This window comes from Chaetodon trifascialis, chromosome 19, assembly GCF_039877785.1.
Source record: "Chaetodon trifascialis isolate fChaTrf1 chromosome 19, fChaTrf1.hap1, whole genome shotgun sequence".
NCBI classification, from domain to species: domain Eukaryota; kingdom Metazoa; phylum Chordata; class Actinopteri; order Chaetodontiformes; family Chaetodontidae; genus Chaetodon; species Chaetodon trifascialis.
The window spans coordinates 24455739-24473960 of NC_092074.1; the positions used below are offsets into that span (position 1 = coordinate 24455739).

General features: G+C 44.9%; 2 protein-coding genes across 4 annotated transcripts in view; one reads left to right on the forward strand and one right to left on the reverse strand.

Annotated features, from left to right (window-relative positions):
• brf1b (BRF1 general transcription factor IIIB subunit b) overlaps positions 1-12516 on the reverse strand; it is a 34890-nt gene extending 22374 nt beyond the window's left edge. Inside the window, exons 1-2 of one of the 3 annotated variants that reach the window (XM_070987759.1) lie at positions 12257-12516; positions 10548-10797 (exon numbers count right to left, since the gene is read on the reverse strand). In XM_070987759.1, the coding sequence (XP_070843860.1) occupies positions 10548-10731 (184 nt within the window). In that variant the 5' untranslated portion in view covers positions 10732-10797; positions 12257-12516. The remainder of the gene's footprint in view (positions 1-10547; positions 10798-12256) is intronic. The other 2 variants (XM_070987760.1, XM_070987761.1) reach the window with 2 other exon arrangements.
• A 244-nt stretch (positions 12517-12760) lies between these two features.
• xrcc3 (X-ray repair complementing defective repair in Chinese hamster cells 3) lies at positions 12761-18059 on the forward strand. Its single transcript, XM_070987454.1, has 7 exons — positions 12761-12966; positions 14874-15011; positions 15096-15308; positions 15444-15598; positions 15678-15890; positions 17167-17204; positions 17544-18059. The coding sequence occupies exons 1-7, from the start codon at positions 12912-12914 to the stop codon at positions 17764-17766; spliced, it is 1035 nt and encodes a 344-aa protein (XP_070843555.1). The 5' UTR covers positions 12761-12911; the 3' UTR covers positions 17767-18059.
• Positions 18060-18222: the final 163 nt, after the last annotated feature.

The window sequence follows — 18222 nt, forward strand, 5'->3', positions numbered from 1 at the left end:
TTGATGTGCTGCATCCACATCAAGATGGCTCCATCTCTCTGCACAGGCAGCTCCACCTCCCCAAAAAACACAACCAGGCAGCATTACCCTGATCCACCATTACGCCGTTCCACTCTATTATTTCTGGTCATGACAGGAGTCCAGACTGACTGTTGCTCTGATAAGGCTGTGTCTTTTGTGTTTTCCAGAATGATGAGTTGTTCACCTTCAGGTTTAACGTGATAGTAAGCGATGCTGGCAGGTGGGTCAGCCAGCCTGTTTCTGCAGTCTGTTCTGGTCTGATCTGGACTAACAGAGAGATCATCTGTGAGGAGGACTACATGGAGGTCAGAACACCTACTAATACTGGGGGTTTCTCTGACATGAAGTCTTGAAATAGATTTGTGTCTTAACTGCCTAAACTAATAAAACTGTGGAGATTAATGTGGTTTTAAGGCTGGTTTCATGATGTGAACCAGGTCAACGTGAACAGACGGTCTTCATGTGGAGGCCAGCATGGGGACAGTGGACAGATGTGGCAGGCTGCCTTCTCTCAGGTACACCAACAGAAATGTAACTGTACCACTGGTTTTTGAAGACAGGAGCACTCTGGTTTCTTACAAGCCCCATGTCATATTGTTTTTACATAGCAGTGTGAGCTTTTATCCAATTCAGAAGTCCTTTCATTTGGTCCCTCTTTCTAAAAAGTTTCTCTTCCATCCAAACTTATTCCTGTCACCCAATATTAAGGAATCTGCTCACAACCTGAGGGTGATATCGGAAGGTCTGAAAACCAGTGGTGTTATGATCATGCTTCCTACAGTTAAGGCCAAAGGCTAAAAGAAATTTTATTTTTAACGGCTGCGGATCTGGCAAAAGTAGTATCTGCCTGATCTCCTCAGGCAGAGACATCTTGGTAGTATCAACCACTTGCTTGGCTGGGACTATAGTGACTGAGCACTTACTGTTTGTGCCCCTTAGCCTGTCTCAGTGTGTCAAGTGGGTCAAATCCAAAAGAGAATCAAGTTATTGTTTGAAAACAGAGTTTTTAAAAGTTTTGCTGTTGTCTTTGGTTTGTGGTGTTCAGGCTCAGAGGATGGCAAGTTCTGTCTGGCAGCTGATGATCCTGCAGAGTGATGGACAGGTTTCCTCCATGTCCATCAGTGAAGCCCAGAGCCAGGGCTACAGCCTGACCACCACTGCCCACAGGGTAGTGCTTCGAACTCATTACAAACAGCCGCATGCTGAGCTGATAATGGTGGGTAACCATGTAGGCAGACAAGAGCCAGTCCAGAGTCCAGCGATTTCATGACTGTTGCATAAACAAAATATCTTTAATGAACAGTTCACTGTTTGAGTTTCCAAGCAGGGAACATATTCAGGGCTGTCCATGATGGTGTGTCCAATGAAACTCCAGGAAATTTTGTTTTACTGCCTTGTTAATCTCCTCATCCTACTGAGTTTTGTTTCTGTGGCTGAATACAAAAGTAAACCTGGACTTGCAGACCTCGTGGACTTCAGGCATAGTTAACACACATACATACATACATAGATACATACATAATGTGTTCACTTGTCATCATGCCAAGTGTGCGAGGGTGCTTGGCCTAAAAGAGAAACAGCCCAGATTTATAGTTTTGATGTAGACAAACTTACATTTTTACCATTTAACCCAATTCAATTGGTTATTAACAGTGCTCAGACTAGAAATGCACCAACTGATACCAGTATCGGGTCTGATACTGTGCTCATGTAACTGTAATCAGAATCATAAATATACTACGATACAATAGCACCTGATACCACTTTATGGCAACATGCTGTTAACCTCTGGACAGTTGAGCGTGTAGGTGTAGGAGGTGCAGGGTCAGCAGTTTGGAGATATTTTAGGGAAAGTGATGATGACAAAAGTAGAGCAGACTGCAAACTATACTAAATTGTCAAGAGGTGGAGTGAAAAGTTGCTCCTTTTTAACAATTCCATAAAACATCTAAAGAACCAACAGAACAGAGTTCAAGTGCTCTAATGCTAGCAACAGGAAACCGCAACAACCACCTTTGCAGCAAATGCTAGGGAAGTTAAAGAAAATGTCCAGAGACCCACAAGAAGTAAAAACAGAAGCTCTGAGCCAGAACACTGTTTCTGAGGACAGCTGTTGTCAGATGTTACTAAAGCTGAGGTTTGAGGCTCCAGCCATCTTCACCTCACAGAACCTGTTAGACCAAACAGTCTGACGCAGCTTCTGGAAGACTGATCTGTTTGAGGAGTAACCTGATAAGTGAGTTCCTCTGATGCTTTGAGATCAGATGTGACTCCTGCAGTGACTGAGTTTCAGAGACTTTTGACCAGTTAAACTGACAAGGACCATGGCATCAAAACACTGATGGGAACCTTAGCTGCAGTGTAAAGAGATGCTTCACTGACACAGGAAAAAAACACTCAACTGCACTTCAACTGTGCTGAATCTGAGGCAAAGTGCGGGTGTGCTAAGCATAATTTTAATTATATGGTATTAATTACTCGTGTTGGCATTCAGAATTGGCAAGTACCCAAATATAAGTGCTTGTACCTATACTTGGTTAATAGGGGTGCATCCCTAAACTCAATTGAGGACTGTCATACTGTAAGTGGATAACACCAAACTTGGTCCAGCTAACTTATTATAGCAGACCAATTCAAATCCACTTCCAAACTTTTCTTCAGGCTGCAAATCTGCAAGAGCAGGTAAGACTAGACATTCAGATTTATCTTGTTGTGTTTTGTCACACTGTTTCTGGCCAGGACTCTTGAGAGATTTGAACTTCAGGAGACTAAATGTTAATGACAATATCTGACTTGTATGTCAGATAGTAAACACCAAAGTTTTTTTTTTAAACAAATCTTCATATTCATCAGGTGAATGGCGTCCCCATGGAGGTTGTCCGAGTTTCTCTGTTCTTTAAGCAGAAGCTGATGATGTTGATAATTGATGTGTCCATGGCCTGCACAGTCAGTAAGTTCTCCCACTCAAACACACCTGAACATCGTTGGTTTCTGTCTGAGCATGTGCTACTGACAGTGATTCTGTTCATTCTCCCTCAGATTCAGGTTCTTTTGATGGCACCCAGCTGCTCTGGGAAGTGCCACGAATTGTGACCCCCCTGGTTGGGGAAGGAGTGGGGTTTGAAAGTCGAAGCCTCTCTCTGGGGGTCGAGGGGGTGCTGCTGGACAAACCCACCACCGCTGCCAGAGGGTTCACTCTGGTCCAACAAGGACATCTAATCCAGATTGGGGTTCCTTTTGGGGCGGAGGGCGGCTACAGGAAGGTACAATCAGTCCCGTCAAAAAACGCTTTTAACAAGTGCAAATTGTTTTGTTGCAAGCAACAAGGACTGATGTCACGCTGAGCATGCAGATGATATCATGACCAACAGCAGATTCTACATCTAATTGTCATTCTCTTTTTGTCTGCAGGCTTTAGTGGAGAACAACACGTATAAGGAGACTTATGTGATCTTCCTGATGTACGAACACGTCTTCTCTCTGCTTTATGAAGACGGCAGCAGCATTGAGACCAGACACAGAATGCTTAGAGTGCTCGACACCCCACTGCTCTGCCGTCCACCCTTCAGCCTCGACCGTAAGTCTCCTGCTTTACAGATCAGTAAAGGCCAAAGTCTTCCTCAAAACTAGGCTTTACCACATCCCCCTCTGACTTCTCTTCATCAACTGTCTTTATGTATCTTCATAGTATGGACACCATGAATGATACAAATATAGATAATAGGGCATATTTTCAGGCAATATCTTCTGGAAAAATTCAGTGCTGATCTCAGTTGTTCACACATCTTCAAAGTGCAAGAGATGCAGAGAGCCTGTCTGCTTGAAGTAAAAATGCTCAATGTTCTCTGGTTGCAGTTTATCCAATGTAAGCTTTTCTTTGTTTTGTAACATTGCAAATTGAATATCTTTGGAGACTGTTAAGAGTCACTTTGGGAAATAAAGGTGGACATTTGGTGCAATTGCTGATACTTTTTTTGGAATTGATGAATAACCAATTAATCAACAAAGATGAAAATCAATTAGTATCAAGAAAACAACAGTTACATTCCCAAAATGAATGAATATTTGATATTTTCATAATGAAGACAGGATGTCCGTCACATTTCTGTCTTTCTATGTTAGTTTCTTGAAATCTCTCCTGATTTCTGTTTCTTCCTGTAGAGACCATGATTGACAACCAGGTGTTCAGTGTTTACCTAGGAAACATTCCAGCTGATGTCTTATTGGAGGAAGTCCAGATCAACGGGAGGCAGCTGATGTCAGACAGTACTGAACATGGCTACAGCATTAGTCCTGTTGTTCACATCAATGGCAGCCGAGCCTATGAGTTCCATCTACCCTTTGAGGACGCTGCTGTCCATTCGATGGTGAGAACTCCACACAGAACCTGTATCACCTCCTTTGACCTGTTTTGGTTGTGGTGGTTACTGTTGTTTATTCTGTTTGTCCATGGAGTGATGTTACATCACAAATGCCTAACTAATCAGGAACGACAGTACTCCCCCTCAAAGCACCTGAACTAATATTTGCTATTGCCTCCCAAGCTGAGCACGAATTTAGTTCCAGGGACTTGCCTCGAGAGTGGGCGTAGAACATTGGAAACAAAAGCAGGACATAACAATGGATAATCTTCTGTTCTTTACATGGTTATGTCCCAGTTTAGGTTCGGCATTGATCAGGATTTAGCCCATTTTGTTTTTCTTGGTGGATGTGGCCTGTAGTTTAGCTGGGTTGTGGGCTGAACTGACCTCTTTTGGCCTGGATGTTGGCTGGCTGTTGTCTATTTTTGATCAGTGTGTGGCCTGCAAATACCAAATTTTGGAATTCAGGTCTGATGTGTGTTTTTAGCCTGAGTGTAGCTTGAGGGTTAGACTCTGGTTTGACTTGAATTTGACCTGTTGTGTTTATCGTAGTTGCCCTTGTTGTGATGTGAGGTCACATCTGCTCTGTCAATCATGATAATTATGTAGAGCAGAACCTGAGTTCCAGGAACCTCCAAAAAGCTCCCAAACTCCCAAAAGCAGGAAAAGTAGAAAGCAGAATCAGAGATTGCATATACATGCTACAATACATTCCTGGAAATAAAAAGGGCTGTCAGATGCTGCTTTCATGAATGGCCCTGAACATTTATTCCTGTATGGTTGTAATATGAATTTAATCATGCTAATATCTCATTGGGTTAGGGTTAGGTGGGAATAATCTTGCAGGATTCATCACATAATTTGTCATTACTAAAGTCTTTCGAAGTGACAAGTGTTTTCTGAACGTGATGTGACAGAAACCTGCCTAATGAAAGCACAGAAAATTAATTTTAGGATATTATTGTTCTTTGAAGCTCTTTCTAACACACTTTTTTCCAACAGTACCTAGGTCAAGGTGTGGTGCAGTATTCCATAGATATAAACTTCACTTTAACCATCATGCCCCAGAGAGACTCTTACTACCACCACACATTCATCTCAGCACGACTTTTTAATGCATGTAGGTATATTTATTCCTTTGCTGCACTCTAATCTTAAAAAAAATGATGTTTCTCCTTTCATTGGTCCACATTAACCATGTCATATACACCCATCAGTACAGCCATGTTTTAAAATGTAGACTTGTCTTTTAAAGTCCCTCCAGAGATCACAGCTCAGTGTTCAGACAGAGGAATCACCTTCAGCATGGTCCCAGTGCCTCGAGCTGAGAGTCTCTGGGAGGTTGGCGTCGACCATGAACCTCTGACGTCGCAGCTGGTGGCCCAAAGAGGGTACCGCCTCCACAATGACACTGACAGAACCACTCTGGAAGTCCCTGTCTTCTCAATCGGATACGACTATGACGTAAGAGTCCCTGATGTATAAGTGTCATTTACTGTTAGGTAGTGCTGAACCCGTGCAGAGAACTGGACCTAAATTTGTTATAGCGCCCTAAATTTCAAATTGTTTCTCCCAGTTCACGGCTGAGTTAGTGAAACTAAGTTTCATGTCCGCAGTGAGCTGAGGGAGAAATTTAGGGATTTAAACGCAGTGTTACAGCAAAACCAGGGATTTCATCTTTGTCCTATTTGTGTTGATTACATGAATCTGAGGTTAACAGCTGGTGTGCAGGTGCTGATGTATGTATTTCTAATAGTGTTTCATCTGTACTAATGTCAGAACTACAGCAAAAGCTCCATTCTAATTTCAGAATATTAGATATCTTCTGGTCTAAACAATAATGTGACTATAAACTAATAAAAAGTGAAAATATTTGCTGCCTTACACTCAGTACTCCATTTAGATGAGCAACTCCATTAGAGGAAAAATCCTTAGAATTTCAGTCATCCCTTTTTTCCAGGGTATCAACCTGTCAAACTTTTATGGAACATTTAAACTTCTTCTGAGAGACTCTAAAACTCTGGAGGTCCAGACATCGACCTCCAAACGCTGCCTCTTCAAAACACAGGACATGATAGGTACTCCGTACCCCTCACTAGATGTCTCACATTGACCATGACTGGTTTGCCTCTGCATCAGGCACAACCCTAACGTTGCCTCTTTATGGTGTAAGTCTGTTCTGCAGATGGAAGCATGACAGTGGTGACAACTCTGAACTCCACCTGGCCTACAGTGCAGCCTAAAAGAACCACTCTGCTGGACACCACCTGTGGACCCCGACAGACAGATGGATCCAGAGTCCTGTTTCAGTTCAAGCTGGACTCCTGTGGGACCAGAACCATGGTATTTCAAAAATACTGAAACCAAAAAGTGTAAAGACATAAAGTTTTGTAACTGAGGATGTTTAACAGGTTGGGGAGTCATACGTGGTTTATCAGAACGAGATCCTCCATGACAGACAGATTATCGCAGATGGACCAAACTTTATCTCTCGAGAATCTCAGTTCAAGTAAGGAAAACACATCTGAATGAACACTTCACAACTTGGTAGTTCCTGGTTATGGTGGAGGACTGCAATCACTACCAAAAAAAACTTGATTTAAATGTAAAAGATGTTGAAATGTGATTCTTGAACAGGTTGACAGTGAGGTGCTTCTATCCACTTAGTGGAGTCAACAGACTGTCTGTGGACAGGATCATCAGAAAAGGGAGTCCTGGATTTGGCTCAGTCAAAGTCTTCAAGAGCATTAAAGGTCAGTAAGAATTATTAACAATCCAAATTCAATTTTGTTAAATGACAGAATTTTAAAATTAGTTAATTTTCCAGCAGATTCAGCAAAAGGACTCCCTGCCCAAGACTGTTTGCATCAGGTTTCCGGAAATGTTGCTAACACCCAAACTAACCAGGTCAAACAAACCTCAGCAGCAGGGCAAGGTCTGTCTCACTCCAGCACCAGGCCTTGGCCAAAACCTGCACCCAGCAATAACATTAAAGTACCAGCTGGACAAAACGAGCTGCTCCACTCCTCCCAAAGCCTACAAACTTTTCCAAACCTCAATCTCTATCCTCATCCTGAGAATCCAGCCATTGGTACCCAACAAGTCCCTTTGCAGACTTTGTTTCATCCTGGTCATCTCATATCCCAGACACAGGATCAACGCATTTTTGGATCTCCAACTGGTGACCACCTCCCCATATTTCCCCCCAGGTATGACCAATTACCAGACAAAACTGTCAACACACCGAGCATCAAGTTTGTAGAAATGAGAAGTGAAAATTTGGGACTAACTAATGACAACCCAGCTTTGGGCTTGAGTTCTTTGAGCAAGATTCCTGGTTCTCCAGTTGTTGAACAGTTCCAAACTGACTCAAGAAACTCTGATCAGACTCTGACACTTCAGGGTCTGAACGGTTTAGGTGATAATGTTTTGAACCCAGGTCTGACATGGGACCAGCCCACTCTTCGCCAAAATGGTCTCATTGAAGTCAACCTTTTACCCGGCATACAAAAACTGGCCAAACAACATGAGGCCAATCTGGATTTGAGCCTTGATGGGTCCTTGGGTGTCAAGATGGAAATGTCCAAAATTCAAGAGGTAGCTGGGTACCAGCCTCATAGTCAGTATGATCCATCTCAAACCTTGCAGCTTCATCCACTCCTTCAACCACCTGTGCAGTACATTCCAGACCCCAATGACAGTGGTGAACTAGCCCTGCCTGATAGGGATAAGACACACATCCATGCTAATACCAAACACACTGCATCCAAAAATAATGTCTCTGACTTGTCTGTACACACACAGGGATCTGTCAGCACTGAACCAATGTCTGCTGCAGTCAGCCAACCCAACCAAAACCTGGAAAGACTAGGGTTGATTGACAGGAGGAACACTGACAAAGTTCAGTCCGTGGTGCAAAACATCCAAGTCAAACCACTGACCAAGTTTTTCTTTTCTGGACATCATCTCAAAAAGAAACCGTCTGTCCAACAAGCAAACTCACAAATTTATATTCCCTCCCAATATGCCACTGGCCTGGCAGCTGTCCGCAATGAAGGGAACCACCAGCTTTCTGAACACAGCGATTTGAAAATAAGACAGGAACATATTCCTGAAAGAAGAGATTACTCAATACTAAAGCAGGGACAAAGTGCTCATAGTGTCGCAGTTAAATTGGGTCAAACTGCAGTGATCCACCGCACCAATCAGTCCCCAGACCAGCAGGGACATGGGGAAAAACTGGTCCAATCAGTGGCTGAGTCAGGAAACAGTGGAGGACAGGAATCTTCTTCTACTCAAAGAAAAGTCCTTCAACCAATGGGTAGGCATAAAAATTGATACAACCACTTACCAATGTGACATCACACTGATTCTTAGAGCAACAGTCCTAACATTTTGTGAATTTTGTTTTTCTTCTTGCCTCAACTGTGGTTTAAGATTTAAAGGTAGATCAGAGATGTCTGAGTCTAGTCCAGCACAAAGACTGCAGGGCAAACTGCTAGCCTAGCTCCATCAATCGTAAAAATCGTACCTTCCCAAAACTCTAAGACAGTGTTATTTTTGACAAAATATGCCCTTTTAAAAACCAAGATCCTGTTCATGGTGGTGAAGTACAGTGTGTTAAAACTAGTTCTTTATTTTTCTGTCCCCACTATCAGGAGAGTCTCACATTAGAGTCAGACTTGTTCCTGCTTTGCCTGAAAGACTCCAACCTCATGACGAAGCAAAACTGCAGATGCTCCAGAACCCCACCACCCAGTCTGACACCATGGGAGGAGCCAGCAGGATGTCTTATCCCAGCCTCACATCACAGACCTTCCCAAACACTCCTGTGAACAGAGAATATCAACCAAACAATCCCAACAGTGACAAGAACCTCAATCCCACTTTCAGGGGAGCTGGGTTTACAGGTTCCCACACAGGTCCTAATGGTTCTGGTGGTTCAAGTTTGGAACTGAACATCCACAAATCCGATTTCAGTCACTATGGAGTCAGCGTTCACCAAGGCATCATGAGAGGTACTCAGAACATATCTTTATACATATTACTTTATGAACTTCTGTTTCTCTAATAATAAAAGTCTCTCAAAGCTACTGTATGCAAGAGTAACATTTTAGAGGGGTCCTCAGCTGCACTTCTGATTGGCCGGCCATCAGTGCATAATGGGAAGTTTTTCCTCGCCACTGTCGCCAAGTGCTTGCTCATGGGGAATTGTTGGTTCTCTGTAGATAAAGAGCTTGGTCTGTAGCAGCTCTATATGGAAAGTGTCCTGAGACAACTTCTGTTGTGATTTGGCGCTATACAAATAAAACTGAATTGAATAATATTGAACTGTTATCTGTAACAGAATGTGGCTCCATGAACTAGCCGGCTTGTATCGGAAATTGCTTCAGTTGACTGCCAGGTGTTGTGGTTTCTGAGAATGTACATGTGTCTTTGTTCTCTCAGGTAGACCGATCAGATGAACAGAAACCCCAGAACCAAACTGTCTGCAGAATCTCATTCAATAAAGTTTCAGTTTCTTCACATTCAGCTGTTTGAATTTGATGCTCTATTACTGCTCAGATGAAAAAACATGTTTTGACCATCAGCTGCTCCTAAATATGCGATTTATAATTTACAGTGACTTTCATTTCCCTGCTATGTCATATAGCGAAGTTTAGAGCAGGTCATGCTGTTTTCCTGGGCATTGCATTAAATATACTGTAGATAAGCCTGGATAAACCAGATAGATGAACCACTGACATAAAGCACATATACAGGTCTATAGCTCAATTTGTAAAAAAAATGATCACAACATTAATTTCCATATTGGTAAGAACATTAAATGAAATGTTTTCCTCATGCTGCTTGGCCCTGTGCTCAACTATATGCCTGCGGAAAAACATTGCTGCTACATAAAATTCTGTAATTTTCATCAAATATTAGTTTTGTTTTTGTGAATAAAGACACAAAGTTAAAGTATGGAGTTTGGTGGGAGCTTCTTTTTGTATTTAGTTGCAAAAGCCAAACTCAGTTGTATAAATGTAATAAAAACCTGATGTATTCCTTTTACACTACAATACTCTATTCAGAAAAATCTGTTTTGTGTTCCATTGCTTTCTGTCAGAGAAAGTTCTACTGATGAACTGGGTGAACATCAGATGAGTAAATGTTTTATCTCACCATCAGCAGAGACAAACTGGCCCACAGCAGATGAAACTCCTCCACTTCCCTCCACAAACTGAACCTCGGAAACAATGATGTTGTCCTCCAGAACCGAACCACAGCTGGTACATACTGCGCTGCCCCGGGCCTGATCCACATCAATATCTGACCCCCCACAGGTCCTGCACACCCTGGTGCTCATGGTCACAGGTCAAAGCAGCCTGGAGATCAGAGAGGAGCAGATCTGGAGGTCAGAGGTCAACACAGCCTGCAGGTCAGAGGGGAGGAGGTAAGAGGTCAACACGGTTAGACAGCATGTAGAGGGAGGCTTAATGTTTCTGATTTTCAAAGCATCATATTTTTAAGGTAAATTAGTTTACATGTAGTATTTGTGTACTTCGCAACATTCTATTAAACACGGTTCCTGGTTCCTGTTCATTCTGAGGTTTCGGCTGTTAAAGGAAGTTTTTCCTCGCCACTGTCGCCAAGTGCTGCTCATGAGGGAATTGTTGGTTCTCTGTAGATAAAGAGTTTGGTCTGTAGCAGCTCTATATGGAAAGTGTCCTGAGACAACTTCTGTTGTGATTTGGTGCTATACAAATAAAATTGAATCGAATTGAATTGGTATGACGACAACTTTCTAAGCTGGAACTCTGCTTTTAATCATCACATAGAAAGCGAGGTCAGTGTTTCAGGAAGACATCCAGCTCACCATCAACACTGTGCACAGGTTCATGTGTTTAAAGTGAGTTTAACCGTCCCAGTGAAAGATGTGGAGCCCACGCTCTGAACACTGTCCTCTCTTCACTACAGCTGAGTAGAATTAAATTCTAATTAATAATTAATTAAACCTAAGTACTGAAACTGTGCTGTCAGATACGACAGGTATGTTAACATGACAACACAACCAGGTGACGCTCTGCTCACAAAGGCCCGCGAGCTCGTTTCACAGGTGAATGTTGGACAGGTGAAGGCCAGCTGTGATGATGCAGAGCCACTCACCTCATCGTGACCCCGCGGCTGCTCCACAACTTTCTGACAGTTTAAATCCTGAGAGATTAACTTTGGAAGTTAAACTGTAATGGACAAAAATCGCCTGATAAACGGATATATATCGACACACTTGAGCCCAGTGGATAGCTGCAGCCTTTTGGAACAACTCTGTTGCTGTAACTCTAATATTAAAATAAACTCAGTTGATATTCGACTAAGATAAAGTTGAAGTGATTAATCGATCACTGTGTATCCCAGGAACGAACAGCTGTCAGACATAATACATCGATTTCGTGCTCCTCTCATCTGGTCGCTGGTATGAGAGAGACTGAAGACCAGCAGTTTTGTCTCTTCTGCCAGAACGGAACGGAACGGAACGGAACGGAACGGAACGGAACGGAACGGAACGGAACGGAACGTCCAGACTGTGCCGTGCCTGTTTGAGGATGTGGTGGTCGTGGCTGAATGGTGGGATTCATGCATGTATCTGTCACATTTGATGTATCCTGTCCGTGCTGTGTTCTCTGAGGCTGCACGGAAGGTGGAAACAACTTTCCTTGCAGAAGAATAAATAACGTAAATCTAATTCAGAAGCTGAAAATGACCGTTAAAAGCGTTCAAACACCGTCATCATCCGCCAACAGCTGTTTGTTTGACTGAAAAGCTGATCATTCTGCCTCACACACAGAACCAGTCTCGGTCTTACCGGGTTAACGTGGACGAACTGAACTCACCGACAGAACAAAACCAGTTCATAGAAAACAACAGATCCCAGTTTGGCGGTTACAAACACGATGAAGCCATTTGTGTCTTCAGCCTTATTTTCCCGTTAAAATCCATTTTTGTTCTTTCAGACCAAACTAAGATAAATAGAACTTATTTAAACATCGGCTGTTTGTTTAAACAGTAAAGTCTCAGTATTGATTTCTGATCACTGACAAGGTTCTGATCAGTGTTTTGGATGGTTTGTTTTCTTCCTGTGGCGCAATGTAGTGACGTCACTGGGTCCAGATCTCGCCCGGGGTAAGTTTGTTGGTCGATGACACATAAATTGGTATTAAAAATGAAATGTTTGCGTTCCAAGTTTTGGCTAATAATTATACACTTTATATGTATATTATCACTGTACGGTATAATGAGACTGACTCGATTTTACATTTAAAGCGGGACTGCCCCCCCCCCCCCCCCCCCGCAGACCTGGCGAAATGGGTCCAACCAGCGTCGCGTGATGACGTCTCGCGTTCGGGCGCGTACTTTTAGGCGTGAGAAGCCGTTCGTACAGGAAGAACAGAAGAGAAAGATTATTCAGACATAAAAACAGTTTTCCTGATTTTGAGACTCTTACTTTGACGGAAGTAGCGGCGGTGACAGCATGTCCTCAGCGGGGGGATGGACTGGGACCAGCTGGAGCTCCACCCGAGGATCGTTGTAGCCGTAAGGAGAGGTGAGAGAGCCCTAGCTCCAGACTCCATTCAGAAATATGACATTTTAATCATCCATCCATCCATCCATCCATCCATCCATCCATCCATCCATCCATCCATCCATCCATCCATCCATCCATCCATCCATCCATCCATCCATCCATCCATCCATCCATCCATCCATCCATTTTCTATGCCGCTTATCCCTTCCGGGGTCGCGGGGGGGCCGGAGCCTATCTCGGCTGTCAACGGGCGAGAGGCGGGGTACACCCTGGACCGGTCGCCAGCCGATCGCAGGGCTAATAATTCATCCTTTACCCTCAAATGTCGAACTTTATAGGACAGAGTTTAACACGTTCTGTTGGAAAGTACATGTTGGCAGTCCCTTTGGCACACACTGTGTGTAATTATACAGCTGGAAACAATCAGATTCTTCCTCAAGAGTCAGGGCTTGGAATTCAGGTTCAATAGGAATTAAACTTGAATTCAGGTTCAATAAACTTGAATTCAGGTTCAATAGGAATTAAACTTGAATTCAGGTTCAATAAACTTGAATTCAGGTTCAATAGGAATTAAACTTGAATTCAGGTTCAATAAACTTGAATTCAGGTTCAATAGGAATTAAACTTGAATTCAGGTTCAATAAACTTGAATTCAGGTTCAATAAACTTGAATTCAGGTTCAATAGGAATTAAACTTGAATTCAGGTTCAACAGGAATTAAACTTGAATTCAGGTTCAACAGGAATTAAACTTGAATTCAGGTTGAATAGGAATTAGACCTGAGCGTCCTCTCCAGCTGTGTCACTGTGTGGGGCGGGAGCTGCACTGACTACGTCAGGAAAGCCCTGCAGCATAGCGAACACAGCTGGGAGGATCGTTGGAGCCCCGCTCCCCTCCCTGCAAGACACATACACCACCCGCCTCACCCGCAAAGCGACCACAATTGCGAGCGATGCAAGCCACCCCGCACACAATCTGTTCAGCCTCCACCCTCTGGGAGGAGGTACAGGAGCCACACCACCAGATTTATCCACCAGGCTGTTAGGGTGTTAAACTCTCGCCTCCCTACCCTCAGCTCCATCCAGCAGGCTGTCAGAAAGCTAACAACCTCCCCCACTCTGGACACTCTGGACACTCTGGACACTCTGGACACTCTGACCCACATAATGACCGTCTTTGCACTACTGTGCCACTTTGTCAGACAGAAAACTTCTGCTGCTTACTGACGCTCTTTGCACTATTTCAGTCCTCAAACTTAAACTTTTTGCTGCTACTTGTACATTTACACTGAACTATTCTCTGTTGTTTATTTTTAGGGGTTATTTTCAGTTTACTGCTAACTGTAGTTGTTAGGACACGTCTGTCTTTATTCTTTGTGTTTTACTGTTTTACTTGAAATTGTCACACTGTGGGATAATGGGAAATGTGATTTTGATTCCTCTGTATGTCTGCTACATGTGAATAAATTGACAGTAAAGCAGTCTTTGACTTTACTGCCCCGTCTGAGATCCCAGTGCGCCATGAAGTCGTCAGACTGCCTCATGATGCTGCACCAGCTGCTGCCACCAAACAAAATCACGGGCTTCAGCCGTCTAGCTGGCCAGTGTGCTGGGAAAGAAAAAAGTAGTTGGGGCGTCCCTAGTTAGCTGTGATTGGAGACGCCACCTGCAGGCATCATTTTGGGAATAGACCTAGAAAGCATTTTGAGCCTCAAAAAGCAAACACCTCTACCTGAAACCCAGAGGGCAGAGTTTAGGAAAGCAGTCACCAAAATCTTTGTTGCTTCTTGATTGGTGCACGTGTGCGTGGCCTCTCACACGTTTGGTCCTACCAGAAGACGCCTTTGAGCGGTCCTGATCAGACTCTGGAGACGTCCTCCTGCACATTCACAGAGACTTTCATTGTTTGTTGTTTGTCTCCGGCAGCTAAGCTGAAGTCTGTTAAGGAGGTTTGGTCTTTTCCTGGGCTGGACCTGCAGACGCTCACTGGTCTGTCCCGCTCTGACATCCAGCAGCTGCTCGCCGCAGCTGCCGCCGCCTGCAGACGACACCCTCCGGTCTCAGGTCAGATCGGTAATGGTACAATGTGATTGGACATTGCGAAGTGATGTCACAGCGTTTATCAAACTGCTGTTTGTGTGTGTGCAGCCCTCCTACTCCACCGTGGTGAGTGTCGCAGGTTGGAGTCGGGCCTCAGACTTAGTGTTGGATGTCCGGTGCTGGACGAGCTGCTGAGGGGGGGCCTTCCTGTCGGGGGCGTCACTGAGCTCTCGGGAGAAAGTGGAGCGGGGAAGACGCAGCTGGCTCTGCAGCTCTGTCTGTCTGTACAGTACCCAACACAGTATGGAGGACTGAACTCAGGTCAGTGAACACTACATTATTAAATGAGCTGCAGATGCTCAGAAGGCCGAACGCGACCTTCTTGATTTTGACATTTTTAACCAAAGTAACGCCAAAGTATTTGTAGCTGACCTGTAACACGGCTTCGCTCTGCAGGAGCGGTCTACATCTGCACCGAGGACTCATTTCCCATCAGACGTCTGCAGCAGCTGATCAGAGATCAGTCCTGTCTGCGCTCTGATGTCCCTCCATCACTGATCAGCAGACTGCAGTTCAGTGACCAGGTATACGTCGAACACGCTGCTGACCTGGTGAGTCTGTCCCCGTGACCCCCGATCAGTGACGTGGGCTGGCTGTTTACAAACTGACCAGTGCTTTATTTACCTGCAGGACTCTCTGCAGGTGTGTCTCTCCCGCCGCGTCCCCCTCCTGTTGGCTCGGGGTCTGATCCGGCTCCTGGTGGTCGACTCAGTGGCGGCTCTGTTCAGGTCTGAGTTCCAGGCTGCTGATTGGCTGGAGAGGACCAAACAGCTGCTCGCTTTCTCCTCTACACTGCACCACCTGAGCCAGGAGTTCACCACACCTGTCCTCTGTATCAACCAGGTACAAAACACACACACGTTGTGTTTTTATCACTTGTGGGGACATTACATAGACTTGCATTCACTTCCTGGAGCCTTACCCGAACCCGAACCCGAACCCTGACCCCTCTCTGCCTGGTCCTAACCCTGTACCTGACCTGACCTGACCTGACCTGACCGTAACCCCGTCCTCAGTCTGCACCCTGACATTTCATCATTTACATTAAGGGGACCTGCATTTTGTCCCCATAAGGCAGGTCAGTCCCCACAATGTGACTGTGTAAACAGATTTTTGTCCCCACAACGTGATAAATGCCAGGTCACACACACACGGACTGGACAGAACCGGACGTGTCATGACCAGCTGCCGTCAGATCGTGTCCGTGTCCACGGCGTCCTCTGGGGCTTTGACAGTCAGTCCGGCTTCCTCCCTCTGCTCTGAAAACTGCTTTCTGTTAGAAAATGTTTCACCGTTAGAAAAGATGACTGACATGACGCTGCAGCATCGACGTCGGTTCACCTCCATCTGACCGCCGTCGCACAGCTCGCCGACCAGACTGCATTCTGTGAGAAAGGTGGACTCGAGGCAGACAGAGACGGCGCTTTCTGATGTGAGGAAGCTCATTATGTGATTTGATGTAATGATGGAGATGTCGGTGTCCTGGAAAATGGACTCAAGTAAAAAAAGATCAGATGTGAGTTCATGTTGGACGACAGTTCCCAGCGTGAGCGCCTCAGAGGCTCAGCGCTCACGCTGGGAAACAGCAGCTACTCTGAAAACTAACTCTGAAGAAAACAGTGAAGCTTTGCGACATTGAAAACCTTTTCAGGTGTTACAACACGGCACGGTGGCATGGTGGTAACCATGTCGCCTCACAGCTAGAAGGTCCCAGGTTCGAATCTCGCTTTGGGTGCCGAGGGCGTGTCCTCCACCAAGGGGGGCCTTTCTGTGTGGAGTTTGCATGTTCTCCCTGTGTTCACCTGGTATCCTCCTTAAAATACCCCCACTAAAAAGCTAGAAGATCACCACCTGACCAATGGTGGTCAGGCGCCGGTCGGAGGGCAGAGCACCACGGAGGAAGGTGACCAGGATGGGACAAAGCCGGAGGACAAATTTCACCAAATCTGCATGGCGTGTGCGATATAGTTGCTGTGTGACTAATAAAGGGAATTGTCCCTCCGATTCTTCTTCTTCTTCTTCTTCTTCTTCAACAAACACGCTCTCGATATTCATTGAGGCTGATGAAGGTTCGTCGCTCAGTGTCTCAGTAACGACGTGAGTCCTGTTTGTGTTTCAGGTGACCGACGTGTTCAACAGCTCAGACGACAGTTTGGGGTGAGAACACTGTTTGACAGACAGAAAGACGATGAAACAGACGAAGCTTTAGAGCGTCAGCTCAAAATGACCTGAAGAAGAAGAAGAAGCTGAACGCACTCAGATCTTCATCCACATAAAGACAAACTGTAAAACTTTCCGTCTGCTTCGGCTTTCAGCTCTTTCACCAGCATCTCTATGCAGCTTCAGTTCTTTGTGTTTATCTATTTTGATTTATTAACTTTTTATGACACTTTGTGTTTACTTCAGAAGAAAACGAGAAAGTGATTTGATGTTTTTGCCCTATTAAAATTTTGAAATACGACAATACTGATGATGGATGTGCTGTGTTCCTCGTAGCCCTCTGACCTCCAGCGTGTCGCCGGCTCTGGGGTTGGCCTGGGCTAATCAGGTGATGGTTCGGCTGATGATTCGGCGCCTTCAGGCAGCGGTCGCCCGTGGCGACCAGCGCAGCGCCCTCCGCAGGCTGGAGGTGGTGTTCGCTCCTCATCTGGCCCGAGACGGACGAGACGTCGCTGTGTGGAGGGAGGGAGTCCGAGGAATCCCGAGCTCTGCCAGATAAACTACATATCGACAACACTAAGAAAACACGCAGATGCAAATCACAAACACGTTCGAAGCAGTCATGTCTAAATAAATCACGATAGCATCGTTTTATGTGCATCATGCAGCCAAAGTGTATATTGAGTTTTCCCCACCGTGCAGCTCGCTTTGTGCCAGTTGAGCCGGCAGTTACTGTACACTACATGCCAGAGACGTCCGGACAGTTGGTCGGGTTGCCTTATTGAAGCGAGTGCCTCTGTGTTGAAATGGCCCATTTCCTGTGGAAGTTCTGTACGTGATTAAATCTTTGCCAACAAACAGATACCTCTGATCAGATGATTTGTTGTTTGTGAGATCCAGAGCAGCCCTGTGAGGAGTCGCTCCAGGTAACACTGAAAAGTAATGTGTTGCACCCAGGAAGGCCAGAAATCCCTTCAGTGCTTTCAGGCAGTTGTAACCCAGCGGTTTCACAGCC